The following is a 26002-nucleotide window of genomic DNA, read 5'->3' on the forward strand; positions in this document are numbered from 1 at the left end:
TAACATTCTGTCAAATAGCACATGTTAAACTTCATAAAAAAACAAGTATTCCCATCTCGAGGTTAAATAAGTTACTATGATAAGTGCATATAAAGTAACAGGGTTGATGATTTAATCTTCAAACTGTCATCCTTGATAACTTTAAATGTATTATCCACGTGTGGTTGTATTGTTTTAAATTGTCAAATAATCTCTTAATCCCTTCGTGACCAGGGGAATGGAAGCTTGTGTGCAACAGGGAGTGGCAATTGTATGCAAGAAAAATAGGAACTTGCTGGGTAACAGGGTTGACGTCATGCGCGACCCGCTCAGTTTTCCAACACAAAACACCAGAAAACAGCCATGATTTGACTAATGTTCAATGTCACTTTTGAAAACAGTAGTTAAGGAATAGTTTCACCATATTAAAACTAGAGTTCAGTTCACATAACAGGGTTGACCTTAAAATGAGGGACAGATGTATGATGGTGAAATCTTGGGATTAAGTGGGTTGACAGAGGGACATGTCCATCTGCTGAATTTATTACATAATTATTCAACCCTGCATGTGGTCTATATTAAAAGGGCACTTAATTTAATATAACAGGCTTTTAAAATGTAATGTTGGTTCACAATTTCTACTTAAAATATCAAAGGGACACAAGACACTCTTCGTGGAACGACCCATATGAGTCTAACTCACGAGGAAAGGACTAAGCTTCAAGGACCAGCCTGGACAAAGGCAAGATTATTAAAATAATTTATTTTTAAAACCCTAAATCTTTCTATATAATCAAATCTTTACTTGATACATACAAACATTTCTACATCAGATTCACGTTTTAAATATACATAAATTTTGCCAAAGTACATTCAAAAGATTGGCAGACCAGAGCCTAGCCATCATCCATACCGTAGCCCTACTGCAGTATCTCTGAGTGGTGCAGCTCAGGAATTCTTCACTGTCTACTGGCTTCACTCTGAGCAGAGCAGACACTCACTGATGCTGCTTGCTCCTCCTCACTACATGGAGCCGTTGTAGCTGGAGTACCAGTCTCTTCAGCTAACATTCCACTCCTTGCCAAAGAGACTGGCCATTCGGCAATCTTCAAATATGAACATTATATCATCATTAATGAGCTCAGATGATTTGATCCTGATTTTCTAACCCTCACAGCTATCCTCCAATCACAATGTTTAATGCAAATTAGACTCATAGGAAAACTTCATTCATACATTCGATTGGAAACATTGGGCTTTCTGACGTAACATGTCATTGTAAACAAACATTGGGCTTTCTGACGTAACATGTCATTGTAAACAAACATTGGGCGCTGGGAGAACAGAGGATTTACGTTTATTTCATGTTTACCACCAGCCAATGTGATCGCGTCACACCAGAGAAGCTCTCGCCATTCAAACTTCCCCAGCAGTTCATTGTGAACGCTGTAGCCTATTTCATATCCAGCAAGCAAGAGCAAGGCACTTCTTTCCTCAAATATTTATGTATTATTTTGAGCAACACAAAAAAATATATATTTTCTATTTCTCAAAATAAGTGACCAAACTATTGTATATTGCTACTGCTGGGACATTGGGCTAGGCTACTGGTTCAAGAGCAATACAAGGAATACAGAGGATGGAAGAGGGCCCAGTGGAGATGCCAGCAGAGATGCATGAATTGCGCAAGAAGGGAACAGTGAAGACAGATGTGTAAATTTGAAATGAATCCATAGGCTGAGCTATTAATCCACCAATTTTAATTCTATATGGTGTCAAATTTGCACGCACCTTATGTTCCAGAACGTTGTCATGGAAATTAATGTTTCCAACTACCAATCAGCAACTCTGCTGTAAATCCAGCTGCATATTGAACATTGAGATTGCCCAAAAGGCCAGTCTCTTTGGCAATGACAAGGAGTGGAATGTTAGCTAGAGACTGGTACCCATGCTAAAGCCGTTGTATACAGAGACTGAAATATCTCTGCTACTACCGCTCTCATCTCCATTAGGACGTCTCCTCTGGGGGCTGTATAGATTCAAAATGGATACACATAAGCTACATTCATATTTTTTTTTTCGGAGTAAAAAGCACAAACATGATGTTTTTTTGCGCTCATCTGATCGGAGACAGAAATAGCCCATGTAGGGATCGACTGCATATAGAAAATACACCTCTTTGGCTTTGAAATCAAGGGCACAGACTTTAGTCAGAAGTAGTGCACTAGAAAGGGATCCTATGTGTAGATGAGAGGTCAACAGACCTAAAAAGGTCACAGGTCATCCATGGTAGGTGGAGGGCCCGTCCCCGTCCAGGATGTCTCTAGTAACCGGCCTCTCTCTCCGGTTCTGACCAGTCCCTACCCACTTCAGCGGGTCTGATGTGCCAGGCCGCAGCCAGGGCTCCGTGGCAACCGTCTCCACAGACACACGCCTGTCCGGGTGGTATGGGGTGGACCGCAGCGAGAGGTGGTCCCCTTCGTCGGCTGACAGCCCTCCTGGAGACCAGAGAGCCTTGTCATTCACACAGAAAGACACCTGATGGCCCAATCCTAACGTGAGATACCTAGATCTGCATTTATCATGTAATTTATTTTAGAAAGGAATCTACCAAAAAGCCTCTTATGTTGCAGCAGTGAATGATTTGCAGTTCTTGGTGCGTTAAGGATGAGGACAACCTTGTCCTCTACCTCTATTCAGTTATATATAGAGCGCAGGAGGCTGCTGAGGGGAGGACACTCATAATAATAATAATAGCTGGAATGGAGTGAATTAAATGGTATTAAACACATGGAAACTGTGTATTTGATGTGTTCGATACCATTGTATTCATTCCGTTCCAGCCATTACTATGAGCCCATCCAATTAAGGTGCAACCAGCCGCCTGTGATCTATAGCTATGCCATCATGGAACGCTCTGCCACTAGAGGTTACTGTATGACAGTGCCTCTCCTCTTTCTAAAGATCTAGTTTAACTATACTGTATATTTTTTTGAGCAGTGTATATATATATATATATAACGGGAACACTTAAACAACACAATGTAACTGCAAGTCAATCACACTTCTGTGAAATCAAACTGTCCACTTAGGAAGCAACACTGATTGACAATAAATTTCACATGCTGTTGTGCAAATGGAATAGACAAAAGGTGGAAATTATAGGCAATTAGCAAGACACCCCCAAAAAAGGAGTGATTCTGCAGGTGGTGACCACAGACCACTTCTCAGTTCCTATGCTTCCTGGCTGATGTTTTGGTCACTTTTGAATGCTGGCGGTGCTTTCACTCTAGTGGTAGCATGAGACGGAGTCTACAACCCACACAAGTGGCTTAGGTAGTGCAGCTCATCCAGGATGGCACATCAATGCGAGCTGTGGCAAGAAGGTTTGCTGTGTCTGTCAGCGTAGTGTCCAGAGCATGGAGGCGCTACCAGGAGACAGTACATCAGGAGACGTGGAGGAGCTCGTAGGAGGGCAACAACCCAGCAGCAGGACCGCTACCTCCGCCTTTGTGCAATGAGGAACACTGCCAGAGCCTTGCAAAATGACCTCCAGCAGGCCACAAATGTGCATGTGTCTGCTCAAACGGTCAGAAACAGACTCCATGAGGGTGGTATGAGGGCCTGACGTCCACAGGTGGGGGTTGTGCCTACAGCCCAACACCGTGCAGGACTTTTGGCATTTGCCAGAGAACACCAAGATTGGCAAATTCGCCACTGGCGCCCTGTGCTCTTCACAGATGAAAGCAGGTTCACACTGAGCATATGAGCACGTGACAGACGTGACAGAGTCTGGAGACGCCGTGGAGAACGTTCTGCTGCCTGCAACATCCTCCAGCATGACCGGTTTGGCGGTGGGTCAGTCATGGTGTGGGGTGGCATTTCTTTGTGGGGCCGCACAGCCCTCCATGTGCTCGCCAGAGGTAGCCTGACTGCCATTAGGTACCGAGATGAGATCCTCAGAGCCCTTGTGAGACCATATGCTGACACATGCACATTTGTGGCCTGCTGGAGGTCATTTTGCAGGGCTCTGGCAGTGTTCCTTATTGCACAAAGGCGGAGGTAGCGGTCCTGCTGCTGGGTTGTTGCCCTCCTACGGCCTCCACGTCTCCTGATGTACTGGCCTGTCTCCTGGTAGCGCCTCCATGCTCTGGACACTACGCTGACAGACACAGCAAACCTTCTTGCCACAGCTCGCATTGATGTGCCATCCTGGATGAGCTGCACTACCTGAGCCACTTGTGTGGGTTGTAGACTCCGTCTCATGCTACCACTTGAGTGAGAGCACCGCCAGCATTCAAAAGTGACCAAAACATCAGCCAGAAAGCATAGGAACTGAGAAGTGGTCTGTGGTCACCACCTGCAGAATCACTCCTTTTTTGGAGGTGTCTTGCTAATTGCCTATAATTTCCACCTTTTGTCTATTCCATTTGCACAACAGCATGTGAAATTTATTGTCAATCAGTGTTGCTTCCTAAGTGGACAGTTTGATTTCACAGAAGTGTGATTGACTTGGAGTTACATTGTGTTGTTTAAGTGTTCCCTTTATTTTTTTTGAGCAGTGTATATATACACAGTACCAGTCAAAAGTTGACACCTACTCAATCAAGGGTTTTTCTTTATTTTCTACATTGTAAAATAATAGTGAAGACATCGAAACTATGAAGTAACACATATGGGATCATGAAGTAACCAAAAAAGTACTAAATAAATTTGACCAAGAAGGAGAGTGATGGAGTGCTGCATCAGATGACCTGGCCTCCACAATCACCTGACCTCAACCCAATTGAGATGGTTTGGGATGAGTTGGACCGCAGAGGGAAGGAAAAGCAGCCAACAAGTACTCAACATAAGTGGGAACACCAAGACTGTTGGAAAAGCATTCCTCATGAAGCTGGTTGAGAGAATGCCAAGAAAGTACAAGCTGTCATCAAGGCAAATGGTGCTACTTTGAAGAATCTCAAATGTAAAATATGATTTGTTTAACACTTTTTTGGTTACTACATGATTCCATGTGTTATTTCATAGTTTGTCTTCACTATTATTTTACAATGTAGAAAATAGTAAAAATAAAGAAAAACCCTGGAATGAGTAGGTGTATCTAAATGTTTGACTCGTAGTGTATATGAATAGTAGTTTTGTTGTCTCTTGGCATCTTTCCAATATATAAATATTTTTATTTGGGCTCCCGAGTGGCGCAGCGGTCTAAGGCACTGCATCTCAGTGCAAGAGGCGTCACTGCAGTCCCTGGTTCGAATCCAAGCTGCATCACATCCGGCCGTGATTAGGAGTCCCATATGGCGGCGCACAACTGGCCCAGCGTCGTCCGGGTTTGGCCGGGGTAGGCCGTCATTGTAAATAAGAATTTGTTCTTAACTGACTTGCCTAGTTAAATAAAAGGTTAAATAACTATATATTTTTTAAATGTAGAATTGAATGTCCTTGTCTATAAATGTTCTGTACTTTAATGTAATAAAGTAAACCACAAAGACATGTGATGTCAGAGGTCACTCCCTGTCGCTCTCACCTGATCTCCAGTCGTGGTCGTTGAAGTCATCCAGTCTGCGGATGCGTCTCTGGTTGCGGTCCTTAACCCCCTCAAGGTTCAGGCTGGCCACAGAAAATAGAGACTGGGCATCCGGTTGGCCCTCGTCATCCCTCTGACCACCGGGAGTCACCATGTCCTGGACCGCGACATGGAAACATCACATCTCTCAGTACAGCAGGTTACTAAAGATTACGGGTTACTAAAGACTACAGAGAGAATATACACTTGTCCATGACACAAACTGTTCACATCCCTCTTGTTAGCGGAGAGAACATTTTGCAGGTCTTATGTCTTATGTGATATCTGAGTGACTCAACAAAATCGATGGGCTAAAAAATGTTAGCTAACATGGGCTAGTTGATAAACTGGACATTTCTGCAATGACTGACATGAAGAGGAAAACTGCTGCTGCATTCCCCAGCTTGAGCGAGTTGAAAGCCTAATCGTGTTCCTTCCGCCCAGAACATGTGTTTGTTCATCTCCCCTTATCTTCTAATTCTAAAACCTAGAAAAGAGGGACGGTTGTGTATTATCTTTACTAGAATCCTTTCCCCAAAGCCTGTCTCAAATGGTGGACATGAATGGACTCATTAAAGAGCTGTTGAAGTGGCACTAATTATGTAATGAGGACTCTTCTGAAGCTACAGGCCTTTCTTTCACGCCTCTGGAATAGACTCTTACATCCTCAAAGTCACTTCTCCTGGCGGGCCTCCTGCTCTCCCTCTCCTGGGCTGAGGGCTGTCTGGACCTCAGGTTAACCTGGGCTTGCGTTGGGGATGGGGACCCTGCGTCACCATTGGGGTAATCTGAGGACACGGCACAGTAACACATTCACAAACAAGCAAGGTTAGATGACTGAATTGCTATTACTCCAAGTCTCTTTAAAATGAACATGCTACAGCAGTGGTAAAAATATGAAGTGAAGGCAATATTTGGGGGTTAACACTATAGCAGCTGCAGCACATTCCCTTCCTACCTTCCTCTCTCAGTCCGGTCTTGCTAAACCCACCATGCAGCTGGCACAGGTTCTCTGCCCTCTCGCAGGACTAGCACCAGCTGTGTAGGTGCCATTGGCTTCACATGTGCCGTGTTGGCACTGGCAGCTACCCAGATCGTGCCCAATGCCCCTCCCCTCAATTGGCTGTATGTGTGTGTGTGTTCATCCCATAACTACTTCATTGTAATACTGTACCCCAATGTATCACTATTAATTTCTTTCCAGTAAGCACATCCTCAGGAGAATATTTGTTCGGTCACCGACAACACCAGGCCACACCTCCTCTAAAAAAAACAGGCTGTATGCCCAGCAGGCTCACCAATAAAAACAGGCTGTATGCCCAGCAGGCTCACCAATAAAAGCGCTCTCTGACTCCAATAAACAGACTCTCTGGTGGTCTTGGCCTGGCTTCTCCCTCTGACAGGATAGACACAGAATAACAGCCAGTCAGACACCCAGAAAACCTCAGTCTGGACCAAGTCAGACATGAGTTTCCCCAGCCAGGAGCGGCCAGAGGAAGCTGGCTCAGATGTAACAAGAGAACAGTGAACTCACAGGATGATAACGAGGCTGACGCTCCACATACGGCTCAAAGAAGTCTGTCAGGATGGGAAAGACGCATTAAGAACAGTGTGTGTGTGTCTCTCTCTCTCTGTCTCTCTCTGTCTGTGCATGCGTGTGTGCGAGACTGACCTGACTCTTCTCCTCTCCTCATGTTCCTGATCCTGCGCTGTTGCTCCCTGAGCAGAGCCTGCTGCTGGATGTCCAGACTGTGTTCATCACTGGGGGGGTCGGGGTACACATGATGCACCTCCTCACGAGATGCGCTGTCTATAACACACACACACACACACACACAGTTTAGTCCAGTTTAGTCCCGGCCTTCAGGTTTACCACCTCCTCACGATATGCACTGTCTATAACACACACACAGTTTAGTCCAGTTTAGTCCCTGCCTTCAGGATTACCACCTCCTCACGAGATGCACTGTCTATAACACACACACACAGTTTAGTCCAGCTTGGTCCCTGCCTTCAGGATTACCACCTCCTCACCATGACACAGATGTCAGGCAGTGCAGCGGTGGTCATGTGTACGGATGTAGCACTAATGGTGGATGCAGATTAGCCTATCACAGTGGATTTCCTCCCACACCAGCCAATCGGAGGGACTCTCTCTGGCCAGTGTCCACTATGATGAGAAGCTAAGCTCTGTATTACAGTATAGGCTCAGCTGCGGCCAAGATTAAACTGATAGTCGACCTCTAATGGAAAACATCCTTTGTCCTCAACCCCTCCATCAGTCTACACTGAGTGTAAAAAACATTAGGAACTTTAGGAGCTCTTTCCATGACAGACTGACCAGGTGAATCCAGGTGAAAGCTATAACCCCTTATTAATGTCACTAAATCCACTTCAAATCAGTGTAGATGAAAGGGAGGAGACAGGTTAAAGAAGGATTTTTAAGCCTTGAGACAATTGAGACATGGATTCTGTATGTGCGCCATTCAGAGGGTGAATGGGCAAGACAAAATATTTAAGTGCCTTTGAACGGGGTATGATAAATAGTAGGTGCCAGGTGCACCGGTTTGAGTGTCAAGAACTGCAACGCTGCTAGGTTTTTCACACTCAACAGTTTCCCATGTGTTTCAAGAATGATCCAGCCCCCAGCCAACAAGCATAGAAGTCAACATGGGCCAGCATGCCCTGACAAATCAAGGCTGTTCTGAGGGTAAAAGGGTGTGCAACTCAATAATATGAAGGTGTTCGTAATGTTTTGTACACTCGGTGTATACACTGAGGCAGTGCCATGGGGACTCAGCTACTCTGCAGTCTAGCCACTGAGCAGTGAGCTGCAGATGGACTGTAAGGAACATAATTGTTGTGTCAAGACATGACAACCATACTTGAGCATGACTGTACCCCAACTTCTCCGCAAAAGGGAGAGGAAGACATAGGCCGGCTCTGAGGTAGGCCTCTGGAGAGCTATAGTACTGGAGGCAAGAGACGTTCTGCTCACACACACACACAACAGCAATGTGTTCCACTCACTGGAGTATACACACACTGACAGACTTGCCATTAGGCAGAGGAGGCAATTGCCTCAGGCCTCGAATCAAGGTGCCTCGTAAGCTGGGCATATTCTTTTTTTTATATACAAATAAGAAGAAATCTACCATGCTCCACTTGAGGCATAATAAATAAATAATAAAAACAAATCCCCACCCAAATCGGTCTGTTTAAGCTAGAGATGTCTGTATTTTTGTTGACCTTCCGCATCTGAGGTAGAAGGTGGCCGAGCTACAGCGGTGTGTGTCAGACCAGGAGACATCCCGAAGATGCTCATGAAAACGTCTGTAGCGAACGCGAACACAATGGTGATCTCCGTTTTGCTCTCCGTCCCCCACAAGTGCCACGGGACTCGTCTGAAGGTACCGGGCTGAAAATGTAATCTATGTGAATAGGGCATTTCCATGTAAAAGGTATACAGGTAATTCCACAGCAAAAACAATAGACATTTCCCGGCGCTTTCTTATGTCTATCAGATATAGGACAGACACTTCAAAACATAATTTGTTTTGATAAAATGTTTGACTGTTATTCAATGCGTTTCTATGGGCTAACAGCAATAAGGCCAAATTCAATGTTACATCAAATCATTTTTATACTACACGGGTCCTAAAATTCAAAATAAAACAGCTAAATGATCCTTGGTATGACCATCTTAAAACAATTCCATATGTTAGCTTAATAGAAACCTAGCCCCAGGCCCTTAGACTCTAGGAGGACACAATACGCATTTCTGTAGTAAAAAGACACAAGATACAGTAAGTGCTGCTGATAATATTACCATTGTCGTCAAGGCAAGGGACATGTATGTGTAGCCCATGTATCTGATGCTGTCTGGCTAAAAAGATGATGGTATGTCATACTATTTTGGGCCAGACAGAATCAGATATATGGGCTACATATATAGTAAAACAGCGGGGCACTGTTTCGCTCGATAGGATGCTTTCTCTGGTGAGATAGTTTCAGCCACTTGCAAATTGAAGCAAAATTGGCAGGTGCATAGTGCACTGTTCGGATGCTGGAATTATTTTGGATGAATGTACAAAGGTAACCTACATTTTGAATTGATTTGTTTGACAATCAGATGAAAACATCATGACTGGTTGTTGTCATGGCACATTAAACGGTAATACATTTGTACAGTTAAATTACATGTCTTTACTACAAATCCCATAAATCAAATCTGAGGAGGGATGGGGGGGCTCAGAATGGCCTCTACCGCCGGCCTCCAAATCACAAAATCTGCCCCTGTATACATAATAAAGGCATACAATGTTGTCATCACCCTGTAATGTACAGGCACACTAATGTGCACTAACTTCGCTATGCCAGCCTCAGAATTTTGGCCAACCAATCGCAGAGCTCCAATGGATAGCAACTGTCTTCCTCGGACAGGCTCATGTTTGAAACACATGATAGCCATTGAGGGCATTACAAAAACTGAGAATGGTCATCCAAAAACAAATGGTTTAAATGGCTAAATAATGTAACAGTGCACCAGTGGTACTTGCTACTGTGATTCCTGAAACGCAGAGCCTGTTGGAGTATTTTTAGAATCTGAAATTATACTTTTGTTACATTGTTTGCTAGCTCAGCTGGTTTGCTAGCTAGTTTTCAGTCTTATTGACCACCCAACATTGCTAACACTAGCTAGTTAGCTAGTAAGTATACCTTGTTAACATACCTTGTTTTTTCTAAATGTAAGCTAGCTAGCCATGTTATGAATACAACCCTCATCTGCTGTCGACATCAGGATATGATTTGTGAGAGCACTAATTAGCTCCAAAAGGGGTTAGTAACTTTGGCTTCATGCCAACAGTGCTTTCAGAACCTTCCAGTGGCTAGCCATACTATAACCTTCATTTGACCAGGTTCCCCTGAAGCAATTGTAATGACAGTCCACCACAACATACCAGAAAACCTCCTGATTAGCAAGTGGTAGGTAGTCTGTGTTCAATTTCATTGTGTATTAAAAACATTTTGAGATCATTGTGAGGGGATTTCACCAGTGGTTAGATGGGGGAATTGGGCTTTCGGCGGGAAGGTTGTCTGAGGTTGCAACAGTAACCGAGTGGGGCGGAGGGGGTCAATTGTTGTGGGGAAGGGTCAATTGTTGTTGTACACATAGATAGGGCTTAGGCTTGTCTAGCACCTACTTGTCCTTTTTTCTAACATGCACATTTGTGAATGTTTGTGTGTCTAAGTGTCCTCTGGACACCAAAAAACTCAGCACTGGGAATCCATTCAACGGCAATTTCCTTTGTTTCAGCCCTGTGTTCTCTCCCTCTGTGTTTATCCTTCCAAACTGTCCGTTACTGATGGATGGCTTTTAAGATGAGTCAACCCATGACCTCATGAGAGTAATGCCATAGCGTGGCGGAGAGGAGACGGAAAGGAGACTTGATGAGGGCTGCACATCCGGCCAAGCTAAACAGAATAGTTGAGCCATGATGCCAGGGTAGTTCAGTATGGTGTGTGTTTCATTTAGCTCCATCAACAGCCAACGGCATCATAGCAGAAGGATTCCTGACCATAAACAACAGGATTCCACAATGACAGTCACCTTGGCAACTAGAGAACACAGAATACCTCAACAAAATAGATCTTAAATTAAATTTACAGAGCAGATGGGCAGCAGCAGGAATGAACTAAGCCTTGGCAATGGATCATAGAGTTTATCTTATAGGAAGAAAATTGGGTATAGGCTTGTAATTGCATGGGATGTACAGTGCATTCGGAAAGTATTCAGACCCCTTGACTTTTTCCACATTTTGCTATGTTGCAGCCTTATTCTAAAATAGATTAAATATGGTTTTCCCTCATCAATCTATACACGATACCCCATAATGACAAAGCAAAAACAGGTTAATACATTTTTGCAAATGAATTAAAAATAAATAAAAAAAAATTAAATGGGAAAATCACATTGACATAAGTATTCAGACCATTTACTCAGTACTTTGTTGAAGCACCTTTGGCAGCGATTACAGCCTCGAGTCTTATTGGGTATGATGCTACAAGCTTTGCACACCTGTATTTGGGGAGTTTCTCACATTCTTCTCTGCAGATCCTCTCAAGTCCTGTCAGGTTGGATGGGGAGCATCACTGCACAGCTATTTTCAGGTCTCTTCAGAGATGTTCGATCAGGTTCAAGTCCGGGCTCTGGCTGAGCCACTCAAGGACATTCAGAGACTTGTCCCGAACCCACTTCTGCGTTGTCTTGGCTGTGTGCTTAGGGTTGTTGTCCTGTTGGAAGGTGAATCTTGGCATTCTCTCAACCAGCTTCATCTGGAATGCTTTTCCAACAGTCTTGAAGGAGTTCCCACATATGCTGAGCACTTGTTGGCTGCTTTTCCTTCACTCTGCGGTCCAACTCCTCCCAAACCATCTCAATTGGGGTGAGGTTGGGTGATTGTGGAGGCCAGGTCATCTGATGCAGCAGTGAAGGGGTCTGAATATTTTCCGAATGCACTATATGCTGTCAATTAACCTCTATATTTGATCTGGGGAGGGCATCAATAAGAGAATGACAAGTGAGAGGGAGAAGACCCATGTCCAGTTATAGTATAAAGAGTGTGTCATTGACTTACCTCTGTATTTGAGCTGGTTGAATTCCCTGATGTTCTGCATGTTGACATGGGCAGCTGCAGCAGCCGTTCCAGAGTTGGGTCGTCTGGACGACCCCTGGGCTCTGATGAGTGCCATCTCAAACACGTCCCCATGGGGGCGCCCTCTGCGCCTGGGCACAACACAGAATGGAACATCAACACGCCACAGTCGCCCCTATAAAATATGCATGTTTTGTTTGCAACCATAAACCGACGAGCGTACAGCTTACAGAACGAATAAGTACCTGGTAAATCAGTTTTTTTTTATTAACATGGATTACAGTGTATTCTTCCAGGGATGAGTCAGAATAAAGCTATAGTACCTGGGCCTGTGGATGTTCGACACTTTCAAGTGTTTCTTTCAGACCCGAAGCAGACATGATGGGGTATTCAGCATAGGTTGCTTATACGACCTGAGGAAAGCCTTCTAACTGGCAGAGGCTCAAAGATGTATTCTCCAGTGCTCTTAAGGTGCACTAGTGTTTGAATACATGCAGCACTTTGAAGAGCCATGCGTGACCAGAGCAAAGTTCTGTTATTGAAGCCAAGGGCATTCACCATTCATGAAATGTTTGTTCCTCCTGAACATACCCTGGGCAATTAGGGCAAGACTGTTCAAGGTAAATGGTTTAGATTTGTCAACGTGACCTACTGTGGCCCTGGTGTTACTGTAAGGGGTGTGTCTGTCCTGCCTACCTGGTGGAGATGGGTGTGTCTGTCTCCTCTCTGTCACTCTGCAGCAGCTGCCCCTCCAGCCGTCTCTGTTCGCTCCGCAGCTGTCTCCGCAGCGTGGACAACTCGCTGATCACACCCTGCTGCTGGTCCTCTGGCAGGGAGATGGACAGGTAGAGACAGACAGACCGTGGAGAAAGGGAAAGATACATAGTTGAGAGAAGATATCAGTAAAGTCAGGTATTTTCTCCAGTATTTCTTTGAGTGCTCTATCTCAGTGCTAAGGCAAAAACCAAAACGTGCACCCAGGGGGGGCCCCGGGACCGAGTTTGGGGAACCCTGCTCTATCTAACCTGTGGCTCGGAGCTGGTTTCTCCTGGCAGGTACAGGTGGAGAGTGTGGTGCTGACATAGAACGCTCCTGGGGACACAAGGAACAAGGAGAGTGAGTGTGTATGTGTGTTTGTGTGTGTCTCTGCAGGGGTTAAGGTTAGTGTTGGGGTTGAGCCAGGGTGTGGGCATGAATCCTCTGCCCAGGCTTTGCTGAAGTATCGTACAACGCCTGGATCGGTATTTTACGTGTCAGTTTACAACATCATAGGTTATAGCAATCTGGTGCCCGACTGCACAGTCCATTAAGTGTCACACAACCATTGTTTATTGCATGCAATGTCTGAGCAGGCGAACGCGACCAGGGTTAGGGTTATGGCTAGGGTTAAGCCAGGGTGTGGACATGAAGCTAGGGTTAGAGTGACTAAGTTACTTACAGACAGGGCCCTAGAGGAGAGCTGGCTGACAGCAGAGGGAGGTCTGGGAGTGAGGTGCTGCTTCCCCAGTCTCTTCTGCAGGGCTGGGATAGGTGGTGACGGATCCCTCTGACTCTGCATAAAGGACATGACACAACTCCCACTCAGACGGCTCAGTACAACACCAAGTAGTTTCTACAGTATCCAGTATCTTCTGAACATGTTACACACCTCTTCCTTTCGCGCCCGTCTTTCCCTCTCAACCTGCTGTCTCAGGGTCTTGCTCTCACGCTCTTCCTCCTCCCTGCTCTTCTTGTCCGCCTCTTTACGGCGCTCCTCAGCCTGGCGGATCAGCTCTTCATTCTTGGCACTTTGCTAAAGCAGGGTAAAATACAGAATCCAGTTTCAATACTTGCATCCTTCAACCAATGTGGGTTCATGTATCTAATCAAAAACGATAACCTCCTCCTCACCTCGATCTCCTTCCGTTTCCTCCTCTGCTGCTCCTCCTCAAACTCCTGCTGGATAAGAACCCTCTGCTCTGCCAGCCTCTTCTCCTCCCTCTCCTCCTCCATCCTTTCACGGTCCCTCTCCTTCGCTTCCTTCCTCCTTTTCTCTTCGATCTGTCCATCACAAAACAAACAGCACTGTTCATCACTCTGACCGTGGTCTGTGAGCACAGCCTGGACGGGCTCTTTTGAACACCTATCAAGAACCTTTGTGGTTCTTGTTTGATCCATAGTATCCACAGATCAATAGCATGGTTCCATTATTACTCCCGTGGAGCCAGTGGAGGTGTTCTCCCTGGGTGTAGGTTGAGCGCTGTAGGGCCAGGTACCTGCTGCTTCAGGTAGTCTTTGTATGTGTCCTGATCCTGGAGCTGCTGTGGAGTAGGCTGATCACTGAACACGTTGCTACGGGCGAACTGGGACGTCTGGGCAAAGGAGAAACCTGCAGGGACGGATGGAGAAGGGTGACTCATCAATTCACACACACATACATACAAAAGACCAGGACAGTGAAAACTGACATTTACAGAGTGCCAGTGAGAGTTGGGCTACCTGATATTCCCCTGGGGGTAAGTCCCCCTCCACCTCCAATCCTGCCTACAGAGCCCTGCGGCCATCTCCTGTCCCTGGACTCTGGGTTTACGTACACCTCCTTGTTGATCCTGTGCATTCTGTTCAGATCACCTGGAGGCATGGAGGCATCGTTATCAGCTACAGAGAGACTTTCAATGTAGTGGTGACTCACAGCTTACGCTACAGTGCCTCCTCGCACCAGGGCCAATGCAATGACAACAGAGATGTTGACAGAGAAATAACCCGGAGGCTTACATGCTGACCACACCGCCGGCGTCGCATGCATTGCAAAATAAATGTACACATACATGTTATTAAATCATTGCACCCACACTGCTTGCACGTGTCAACGAACTTGGTTCTATTTGTGAAGCTTAATGCGCTGCAAGTCCGGCCTCTCCCATCTCCTCATTGGTTTTTAGGAGCATATATCCACATGGGTGATTGAAAGATGAACTGAGGTCCACACTCCAGTCCAGTCGGTGGTGGTAATGCACCTTAAAGTTGGTTGCCAACGACCATATAAAGTCCAAAGAAGAAGAAGCCTGAAGGAGGAGAGATTACTAGAAACAAACTAGAAACAAATACCGTTTCATCCTTGGATTAATTGTCGGAGTAGAGGACCTTGTGCATTTCAGGTAAAATAACAACCCAATGTTTATATACCTGGACAAATTAGCTAGCAACAGCATCATCTAAATTGCCATAAATGTTTAATGCTTTTTGACCCGTCCCCAAATTAATACAGTTGGTTCAGAGTTTGTTTGGATATTTCAACCTGCATATCCTGGTCGCATCTGGTGTGGGTGGACAAAATCAACACGGGCGTGATGGAACGGTGTGGTCAGCATGTTAGACTAAATCAAGTGACTGAAAACTAAGGTTTCATAGACAAATTCAGAGAAGTTATCATTTTGGTTTTTACAGTTGCTACGTATATGAATAAACCTAAATCTAACGGTAAAGACAGAGGAACTAAAGAGGACTAACGACTATGATGAACAAAAAAAGAAACGTCCCCTTTTCAGGACCCTGTCTTTCAAAAGATAATTCGTAAAAATCCAAATAACTTCACAGATCTTCATTGTAAAGGGTTTAAACACTGTTTCCCATGCTTGTTCAATGAACCATAAACAATTAAGACACTAACAGCTTACAGACGGTAGGCAATTAAGTCAATTCACAGTTATGAAAACTTAGGACACTAAAGAGGCCTTTCTACTGACTCTGAAAAACACCAAAAGAAAGATGCCTAGGGTCCCTGCTCATCTGCGTGAACGTGCCTTAGGCATGCTGCAAGGAGGCATGAGGACTGCAGATGTGCCCAATCCAATAAATTGCAATGTCCGTACTGTGAGACGCCTAAGACAGCGCTACAGGGAGACAGGACGGACAGCTGATTGTCCTCGCAGTGGCAGACCACGTGTAACAACACCTGCACAGGATCGGTTCATCCGAACATCACACCTGCGGGACAGGTACAGGATGGCAACAACTGCCCGAGTTACACCAAGAACACACAATCCCTCCATCAGTGCTCAGACTGTCCGCAATAGGCTGAGAGAGCCTGGACTGAGGACTTGTAGGCCTGTTGTAAGGCAGGTCCTCACCAGATATCACCGGCAACAACGTCGCCTATGGGCACAAACCCACCATCGCTGGACCAGACAGGACTGGCAAAAAGTGCTCTTCACTGACGTGTCGCGGTTTTGTCTCACCAGGGGTGATGGTCGGATTCGCGTTTATCGTCAAAGGAATGAGCATTACGCCGAGGCCTGTACTCTGGATTTATTTGGAGGTGGAGGGTCCGTCATGGTCTGGGGCAGTGTGTCACAGCGTCATCGGACTGAGCTTGTTGTCATTACAGGCTATCTCAACGCTGTGCGTTACAGGGAAGACATCCTCCTCCCTCATGTGGTACCCTTCCTGCAGGCTCATCCTGATATGACCCTCCAGCATGACAATGCCACCAGCCATACTGCTCGTTCTGTGCGTGATTTCCTGCAAGACAGGGATGTTAGTGTTCTGCCATGACCAGCGAAGAGCCTGGATCTCAATCCCATTGAGCACGTCTGGGACCTGTTGGATCGGAGGGTGAGGGCTAGGGCCATTCCCCCCAGAAATGTCCGGGAACTTGCAGGTGCCTTGGTGGAAGAGTGGAGTAACATCTCACAGCAAGAACTGGCAAATCTGGTGCAGTCCATGAGGAGGAAATGCACTGCAGTACTTAATGCAGCTGGTGGCCACACCAGATACTGACTGTTACTTTTGATTTTGGACACCCCCTTTGTTCAGGGACACATTATTCCATTTCTGTTAGTCACATGTCTATGGAACATGTTCAGTTTATGTCTGTTGTTGAATCTTGTTATGTCCATACAAATATTTACACATGTTAAGTTTGCTGAAAATAAATGCAGTTGACAGTGAGGACATTTATTTTTTTGCTGAGTTTATATAAAAACAAAAGGTGACGTACTGATGAGATTTCCCCTGTCGTCTTTGAGAGGGGCCCCTCCTCCCCCCTTCCCCCAGGGATCATAGGCCTTCATCTCGGCCTCGATCTTGGCATCATAGCGATCCCTTTTCTCCCTCTCCTGTCTTTTTTGCTCCTCTCTTTCCTGGATCTGTGGCAAGAGGGGGGAAGATGCCATCAAGTACTGGTCATTAAATTTAATTTAAAAAAATGTCTGAGTTAATTTGAGAGATAAGAAAAAGTCAATATATTCAAACTGAGCTCTACAGTATGTAGGAAATGAAAAGTGTTCCCCTGTTCTACTGCTCTTGTGATATTCCTGCTGTATTCCCTTTACCTTGGAAAAGTGTTGACTCCACTCTCGCCTGATCTCTTCCTGTCAAAATATTGCAGTCTGTCACTAATCTGAATCATTGGTTTCCTGTTCCTCTGGCATCAGCAGAGGGAAACAAAACAGTCTGACGCCGCTAGCTAGCAGAGTTAGCATCTCACTAAGCTGCCCTCCACCTTCACTCTCACAGTGTCATGTTCAGTAGCGCACAACACAGCAAAACATTTTGATATTTTCCCAAATATGCAGTTATTGGTCCACATAATAATGCTGTGATGACTAAGAAACTGGATCAATATTTAATGGTTTATTCTTCACTAAAACTGGACTTAGTCAATCTTGGCCAGTTGTGAGTCCACAGAGATGGCCAGCAGAGAGAGATATGGGGTGAAGGAGAGAGAGCAGGGGGAATCAGTAAGGTGAGGTAAGGACAAGAGGACAGACTTTTCTCTCAGTCTTTTATCACACCAATGAGAGTACGGCTCCATCACTCTTACCCCGCCTCCATACCACAGCTAGGGAGAAATTGAAGCCCAGACACAGCCCTTAGCCATGGTATATTGGCAATATACCACAAACCCCAGAGGTGCCTTATTGCTATTATAAACTGGTTACCAGCGTAATTCGAGCAGTAAAAATAAATGTTTTGTCATACCCGTCGTATACGGTCGACATACCACAGCCTTCAACCAATCAGCAATCAGGGCTCGAACCACCCACTTTATAATGTATCATAATGTCCTGTGATATTGTTTATGTCAATGGGATTTTCCCTTGTTTAAACAAAGTTTAAATACATTTTTCAATGTGTAGCCTACCTGTTGTCTCAATGCTCCCTGGTAGTTCAACACACTCTCCTTGGACTGCTTGGGCCTCTCTCCTATCGCTCCAACACCCAGCCCAGCTCCAGGGAGGGCCACAGCATGCTGATAGGCTCCTCTGGAGAAAGACATTCAAACATTATGGGTAACCATATCAACACAATACCCCTAGTTGTGAGCGACATATAGCCTCCACACAGCTCTCAATGCTTGCTTAGGGTGCCCTCTTCTGTTTCTTTAAATAACTCAAACCTGAAGTTGTGTTACTTAGCAATGAGCTGTATGAAAACAAATGTGTGTGAGTGGGTGACTTGTGTGCAGGTCTCCAGACAATGTGGAATGGTATGGAATTCCTGTACTAAGGACACCCACCGGGCCCCTTGATGTCCAGGTGGAGGCATCATTCCTGGAGGCAGATTTGGGAAGACCATGGGCTGCCCTCCACCTCCTTGAGGTCCATCTAAAGGGAACGATAGGAGAACACTATATCAGTTGGTTATCAAAACAACACACATACACACCAAAAAAGTGTCCAAAACATTGTCAGACCTTTACTGAATTAACAAAGGCAGCTACAACGGGTGTTCTAAAGCTATGTTAGTAGATTGCCATGTTTTGGCACAGAACAGCAGCCCTCACGTCTTTGCCCGGCACACACATACATCTCTGGATCAGAGGAGGCTGGTGAGGGGAGGACGGCTTATAATAATGAATGGAATGGTACCAAGCACATGGAAACCAGGTGTTTGTGTTTGAGACCATTCCATGCATTCCTTTCCAGCCTGACTATGAACCTGTCCTCCCCATTTAAAGTACAACCAGCCACTACTGCCCTGGATGGATACCTTCCCATTTGATAAAGTATAGTGAGTATTGACTATTGAACAATAGGAGGCATTTCTCCAGAAGTGGAGCATATTGGATGCTGTTGCTCACATACATCTGGACTAGGAGTCTGTGGAACTCATTTCCAATAAGCTGTCTGTCCATGAGCCGTATAAATCATGAGTGGGTCATATGAGCGTTATGGGAAACAGTGCCAAGCCCTGTTGGCCCATGATCTGGTGTCATAGTGGCTTCATAATAAAATGGTAATGAACCTCCATGGAGAGCCCCGGGGGGTTTATTTAAGGATTGGTGGATTACTCACCGCCAACAATGGAGTCACCATATATTACCAAGAGAATTCAATGACAGTGAATCACAATTGTCTGCAATAAATCTGTCTAATTTTAAGGATAGCCAGATCCTAAACCTCTGAGTGCACGATATCACAAAATAAGAAGAGAGAAAAGGATTATAGTCACATCCTGTCACGAGGACTCTTTCTCAAAACACAGTACAGTATATTTTGCCCAGTTGTTAACTGAGATACTAACAGTGGAGCAGATTTTTGTCCAGGGGATTCCTTGCTCCATAGTAGTAATAAGCCTCATCATACGGAGTCCTGTAGGCATCAGTTAGAGTGGGCGGCAATGGAGGAGGTAAGCTAGCAATTCTGGAAAAAGCAACACACACACAATTTTAGTACACACATTTTTTTTATTTAAACAACGACTGACCAAGTAAAGATCGACTTTTGTTACCTCATCTTGTTTCACTGTACCTTGGGGCGACTATCTCTCCCAGGGTACTAGAGAGGCTCCTGTGGAAGTCTTCATTGAGAGGGGCGCCCCCAGGCACCCCCATGCCTGCCCCAGCCCCCATCCCTAACCGCGGCCCCCCTGCCCCTGTTAGTTGGCCCAAGATGTTAGTGTAGTCCATTGGAGGGGAGGGGAAGGCAACACGGGGCCACCCAGGGGGACCTCTCTCCTCTGTGCCCGCCTCAGGCATCTCCTGGCGGGGCCTGGGGCTAGAGTTGGTCCCCAGGGCATCAAGGCCTACTCCGGGTCTATAGGGGATGTCACGTCTCCGGCCCTCATATTCGCGGTTCACCGCCCCAAACTGCATAATGCGGTCAGGCTGGGAGTACACGTGGAAAGAGACTATGTGACTCATGGTGGTCAAAAATGATGGAACACTTGAATACATCAGAGTGAAAGTTTAGTCACCATCTATGGTAAAGTACAAAGTAATTCAGGGGCAGAAATATATTAATCGATTATCAGTGTAATTGATTCAGAGCGATGTGAAATGTGCTGATCATGCCATTGTTGTGAAAAGGGCTACTTTCCAAAAGACTTGACAAGCTATTCAGACATGATTCAAAGTCTTTCCTGAAAACATAAAAACCCAAGTCAAAACAGACACTGGAAATGAGTGAACAAACAAACATCTTGTTATGACATATTTGTTTGTTTCTCCAGAGCTTGAAATACATGATTTACATTCTGGCAAAATGTAAGAGTACACATCATTACAATATTGTTACCACCACAGCATATTTGTTAAGTCATGAACTTACATTCTCTTTCATATGGTTAACCATACTTTCATAACCCAAATGTCATACAGTATGCATTTCAAGGACAATACAGTATGCAATACATCCTCAAAAAATATTAACTAACCCTTTTACCTGTTTCTCTGGGTCAATCGCCCCAGTGGCAGCAACCCTCAGCTCAAGATCCTTCTCCCTAAAAAAATATATATATATATTACAAAAATATTTAAACAATTTTTTCACACTATCCACTGACATTCACGGTTTATAACCCAACATAGGGCCCTGGTCATATCTAACAACCAACTTGACCCAATCTCCCAGTGTTAAACTCACTTCTTTTTGTTCCTCTGCCCCTCAGCCATCTGTTCCAGCAGCTCCTGTCTGTAGCGGTCCTTCCGCCTCTGTGTGGCCACATCTCCCTCTGTTTCCCCTGAGAGAAATCCCAACACACAACAAATAGCCCTTCAACTTAACAAGCATGTGTTAGAGCAGGGATGGGTCAACTGTTTGGCTCGAGGGCCACATCGGGATTTCATAATTCAACGGAGGGACGCACAGATTTCTTTTGGACCGATTTGTTTGTCAAAATGTATTTGTGGGTCAGAAAGAGGGAAGTTATTTGACAATATAAAATATATAGGTCCATTATAATTTCTACGTTTTAGATGTTTAAGTTTGGTCTGGAGTATTTTTTGGTACCCAAAATAATAATTTGCACCCCCCAAAAAAATTATCCAGCAGCCGTAGTTTTCCCACCCGTGTTACAGCTAATGATGTTTCACATTTATGTTAGTTAAATGAACTTTAAATGTCCCAGACACACAGTACTGCTTTATACAAAATAGAAATTGTACATTACACATTCAACATAAGACATACATTACAGGTTACCTATCATTCACATTACACACTTCTCATATAGCCACATACATAACACATCTAATCTAATGTTATTAGTTACAGCTACCGGTATATAGATATAGCCTACCTGTATCTAAAGATCAGACCTGAACACACACACACACACACACACACACACGCTAAACATGCATTAAATGAGTGGCTCCTACCGCCGATCATGAGTCCGGTGAAAAACTGGGCCTTGTCCTTGTGGGCTGCAGACCTGGATCTCTCGCCGGTCTTCATGGCCGCTGGCATCACAGCACTGGAGAACAGTTACACCGTTACATAGACAGACAGTAGCTAGGTTAACATCTGCAGTTCAGTTCACCCAATCAATGAACCACCTCATAAAACACATGGCCTAGCCAATCAGTACTCCTCGCAGCCCCACCCAAGTCAACCCGCACCACCACCTCACACACTACCACAACAGATCCCAGTGTCTGACTGCAGTCTTCTCTTTACCCAGTGACCCAGACACTAAAGAGTAAAGACCCATCACAGTCAAATCAATGCAGCTCCCCTGATGGAATTGAAGTGAGTGTCTGCCTGGGGCTAAAACCCAAACCTCAATGAGAGGGAATGCTCTCTTACACAGCTTATTGAACAGTGGTTCTATTTAGAAGCACATAAATGGCATGACAATCAAATGCAATGGAAGTACAAAATATTTTACACAGGAATGCAATAAATAAACAAGCCTGAGATTCGGGACTACAGATAAATCTTGTACATTACAGTTCTGCTTCCTTTGTAGTCTTCCTCAACAATCAATACAGGAACAGATCGATAGAGAGGTTTTATACACGTGGTGGCCAACTCTGCTAAAGTGATTACCTTAGTGGCCATTTAATACATTTACCCTCAATTTTAGTTAAGGAAACAGGCCCTGACTGATCTAATGAGTTTAATTCCAGTGGGTCACTCAGTACTTGGGTTTTGGTGTCACCGACTGGGACTTTCTGATCCGGTCTCTGAAGTCCTCTTCATGGACAACAGGCGGCTCCACCTCCCTCCTCTCCCGCAGAACTCTGCCATAGAAAGAAAATACTCTGTTAAAAGGCCCGGTTTTTATCTCAATATCAAATCATTTCTAGATAACAATTAAATACCTTACTGTGATTATTTTCAATTAAAATTGTCAAAAAGAAAGAAATTGTTTCTTAGTAAAGATCAATTTCTCAAGGAAGAACTTTGCTAGGACTTTTTGGGAGTGGTCTGAGTGTGGAGGGAAAACCTGAAAATTAGCTGATATTAGCAGAGAGGTTTGGAACCCTCTTTCTTATCGGTCTCTTAACTAATGTTGCCACCAGGCAAGCCAAAACTCCATCCCACCAAAACAGGCTGAACTTTCAGGTGGTCTTTTCAAACTGCTAATACATTAAAAGTACATTATCATAGTTTTCACAATATTATTCCAACCTCAGTGTGGGACTATATATACAAAACACAGAAAAATCATGTTTTTGACTGCACTGGGCCTTTAAACAGGAAGATTACAATGATCGCTATATATTTACACAGTAAGGTGTTCTAAATGTTTTGTACACTGTGTAAATATATAGCGATCATTGTAATCTTCCTGTTTAAAGGCCCAGTGCAGTCAAAAACAGTGCAGTCAAAAACATGATTTTTCTGTGTTTTATATATACATTCCCATATTCACCTGGTCAGTCACATGGAAAGAGCAGGTGTTCATAATGTTTTGTACACTCAGTGTATTTCTTTACAGCGGCAGGTAGTTTGCCGATTAGAAGAAAAAACCATAGCTTATAGATGGGGTAGTGCTGGATCTGATCAACTCTCCTGTGAAGCACCTGTCAGGGCTGTGATTAACTATTCTCCTCTCTCTTCTCCCAGTGTACTCTGGCTCTCGGCTCCGTCTGGATCTCCCCCTCTCCAAGAACTCAAACTCCTCTTCTTCCTCCTCAGAGTTGTACTCATCCCTGTGCCTGCTTCTCCTCCTGGGCCTCCTCCTCTTCCAGCGCTCCAGGGACTCCTCTGGTCTGTGGAGCTCCCAGTGCCTCCGCCCTCGTGGGGCCTGACCCTCTGTCCCTGTCCCCCTGTCGGTCAGGGTGGCAGCGTCCCTCTTGGATGGGAGTCGCTCCCAAGGCTGGCCTCCATGGTTAAGCTGGGTGTTATGCTGGGCCTCTGGTATGGCTGGGGGAGAATAAAGTACAGTTGGACTCACAGTCTCCGAGGCCTGCACCTGTGAATCAGGAAAGAGATGTGTTAAATGATCAAAATGTGGCAACATGCTGTGGATCTTAGTCAAATGTAGCCAATAAACAGGAGCGTCAAGCGTAAACTTATTAAAAACACATTGAGATATTTTCACAAAAAAGACATACATCTTATTCAAGGTATGCATAATCTATTGTTACCTGAGAGGCATTTGAAAGTAGTCTCCTTATTTGCCCTGGCCGTCCTTTAAGGAAGAGGTTGTATTCCTTGTTTCTTTCATCTCTTAATTTGTCCTGGAGGAAGACAACACAAACTTGCCCATCTTCAAATCATAAGCCATTCAGTTGTTTAAAAATGATGCTAAGTTAGCTACAGCATGTCAGCATACACAAGTATCAACTAAAGTAGTTGCTGTGGGACACCAAATCTTATCTTGCACAATCAACATTGGGAAACAAATGTAAACCACTGTACTATATCACTCCTTAAGTCATTCTAAGGTAAAAGGGCCTCTCGGTGCAATGAAAGAGGGCTTGGTCGGTATGTTAGCAAGGCCATGGTGACCTAGCATTCTGTGTACTCCCACTAAAGTATGCCCCCCCCCCCCCCCACACACACACACACACACACACACACACACACACACACACACACACACACACACACACACACACACAGAGAGTAAATGGCTACCTTGGCAAATCTCCTCTCACCAATGGGTAAGGAGAGGCCTTGAGCCTGTGGGCCAGGTTCACCAGTATGCAGATCCTTTTTCTAGAGTTAGAGATTGGAAGGGTCAGTGTGACACGGGAAATAACAAAAGGGGTGCAACAATCTGTTTTAATAGACACTGTCCTGTAAAGATGGATCCAACACAAACTCTGTTCTTCAAAGGAAATTCCCTTTTAAAGGCTACTTTCAATAACATCTCAGCTGATGTGATGTGGACAGATAGAGAATGGGATTCCCTACCTTTCTTCCCTCGCCAGTAAATTCCTGCAAGTTTTTGTGAGAACTGAGAAAATGCAGTTGGAAACTTACGGTTATTTTTGTTATACCCATCATGGTACCTTAGTAAGGAACAGTATAATAGATTGCGTTCTAAACATAACTACAGCAAACCTTAGCCACATATCGTCTGTAGTCCAAACGAAGCTCTTGCTTGAGTTTTTGCTTCTTCTGTTCATATTCTGCTCCCAACTGCAAACTTAATCCTGAGCTCTCCTCTGGAAGAAAAAAACCCCCATCAGACTTTAATCATTAGCAAGTGTTGCATATCACTAGCAATTCCACAGACACACAACAAACCACACCTTACCCCACGACAATTCAAATCAAATCAAACTTTATTTGTCACATTGGTGGTCATAGAACCATAGGCTACACTGTACCTCTGCCAGGGTTTGGAAGTTCTCTCTGAGTTGATGCCCAGTCAAATGGAGTAGCGTTCTCCTTTACAGAGTTTACATTGTCTGACTTTGTCTGTTGCAGTGGCAAAATAAAGATAACATTGGCCATTTACTTCAATCATTTATGGAATCAAATCATTGACAACATTTGAGGAAAGCTTTTTTTAACATGAAACTAACATTTGGCCAAACATTTGGAGTTTGCAGCCATTACTCATTATTACATTGGCACAATTACACACCTCGATTGTCATGTAAGGTGGTTCCTCCTCTTTCAAACATGCCCTCTCTTTAGCCAAAAAACGATCTAAGTTATCCATTTCTGCATAAAATACAAATACATGCTCGAAATGAGGAAAAAGCTAGGCTAGAGCATCCATATTTCCGTTGTTAGGCAACCACTATACACAAAGCTAAATGGCTAACGTTAGCTCATTTTAATTACAGTCCTTGCGAATGTTAGAAATTTGTCCCAAAACTATTTTTTTTCTTCTTCATGCAACACGTTTAGGGAAATATTAACCCAAACCAACATGGTACCTACCGCATGAGGAATCTTTGTGACAAACAATGAATTATGAAGTGCGCTGTCTGAATGAATGACCATCAAGTGGTGCAGCTAGTTCAGCAGGGTCGCGAGACATCGCACTGCCACACGAACTTCAATACGTTTTTTTTATCAGGTTGTTTTTAAGATTCAAAAATTGTGCTTCACAACTCTAACAATACTAACACATTGACATTATTTGGCTTTCAAATCTAAATTAAATGTACTAATTACTTTGTTTCTAA

General features: G+C 44.6%; 1 protein-coding gene across 3 annotated transcripts; it reads right to left on the bottom strand.

Moving 5' to 3' along the window:
• Positions 1-725: 725 nt before the first annotated feature.
• LOC129823118 (centrosome and spindle pole-associated protein 1) lies at positions 726-25846 on the bottom strand. 3 transcript variants are annotated; one of them, XM_055881879.1, is made up of 30 exons: positions 25755-25834; positions 25453-25532; positions 25193-25283; positions 24924-25027; positions 24495-24575; positions 24002-24094; positions 23435-23826; positions 22550-22648; positions 21785-21879; positions 21048-21144; positions 20847-20904; positions 19935-20290; positions 19708-19826; positions 18701-18788; positions 18326-18446; positions 17180-17327; positions 14680-14811; positions 14457-14569; positions 14092-14241; positions 13850-13993; positions 13640-13753; positions 13227-13293; positions 12898-13027; positions 12184-12332; positions 7218-7355; positions 7080-7123; positions 6878-6941; positions 6209-6333; positions 5507-5663; positions 726-2477 (listed from the first exon to the last, which is right to left on the bottom strand). In XM_055881879.1, exons 2-30 carry the CDS (start codon positions 25528-25530, stop codon positions 2260-2262), a joined length of 3765 nt encoding a protein of 1254 aa, XP_055737854.1. In that variant the 5' UTR covers positions 25531-25532; positions 25755-25834; the 3' UTR covers positions 726-2259. The 3 variants fall into 3 exon arrangements, with proteins under 3 accessions (XP_055737854.1, XP_055737855.1, XP_055737856.1); XM_055881880.1 differs by lacking the exon at positions 25453-25532 and having other exon boundaries at positions 25755-25846; XM_055881881.1 differs by lacking the exons at positions 6878-6941; positions 7080-7123.
• Positions 25847-26002: the final 156 nt, after the last annotated feature.

This window comes from Salvelinus fontinalis, chromosome 25 (assembly GCF_029448725.1).
Source record: "Salvelinus fontinalis isolate EN_2023a chromosome 25, ASM2944872v1, whole genome shotgun sequence".
Lineage (NCBI taxonomy): Eukaryota > Metazoa > Chordata > Actinopteri > Salmoniformes > Salmonidae > Salvelinus > Salvelinus fontinalis.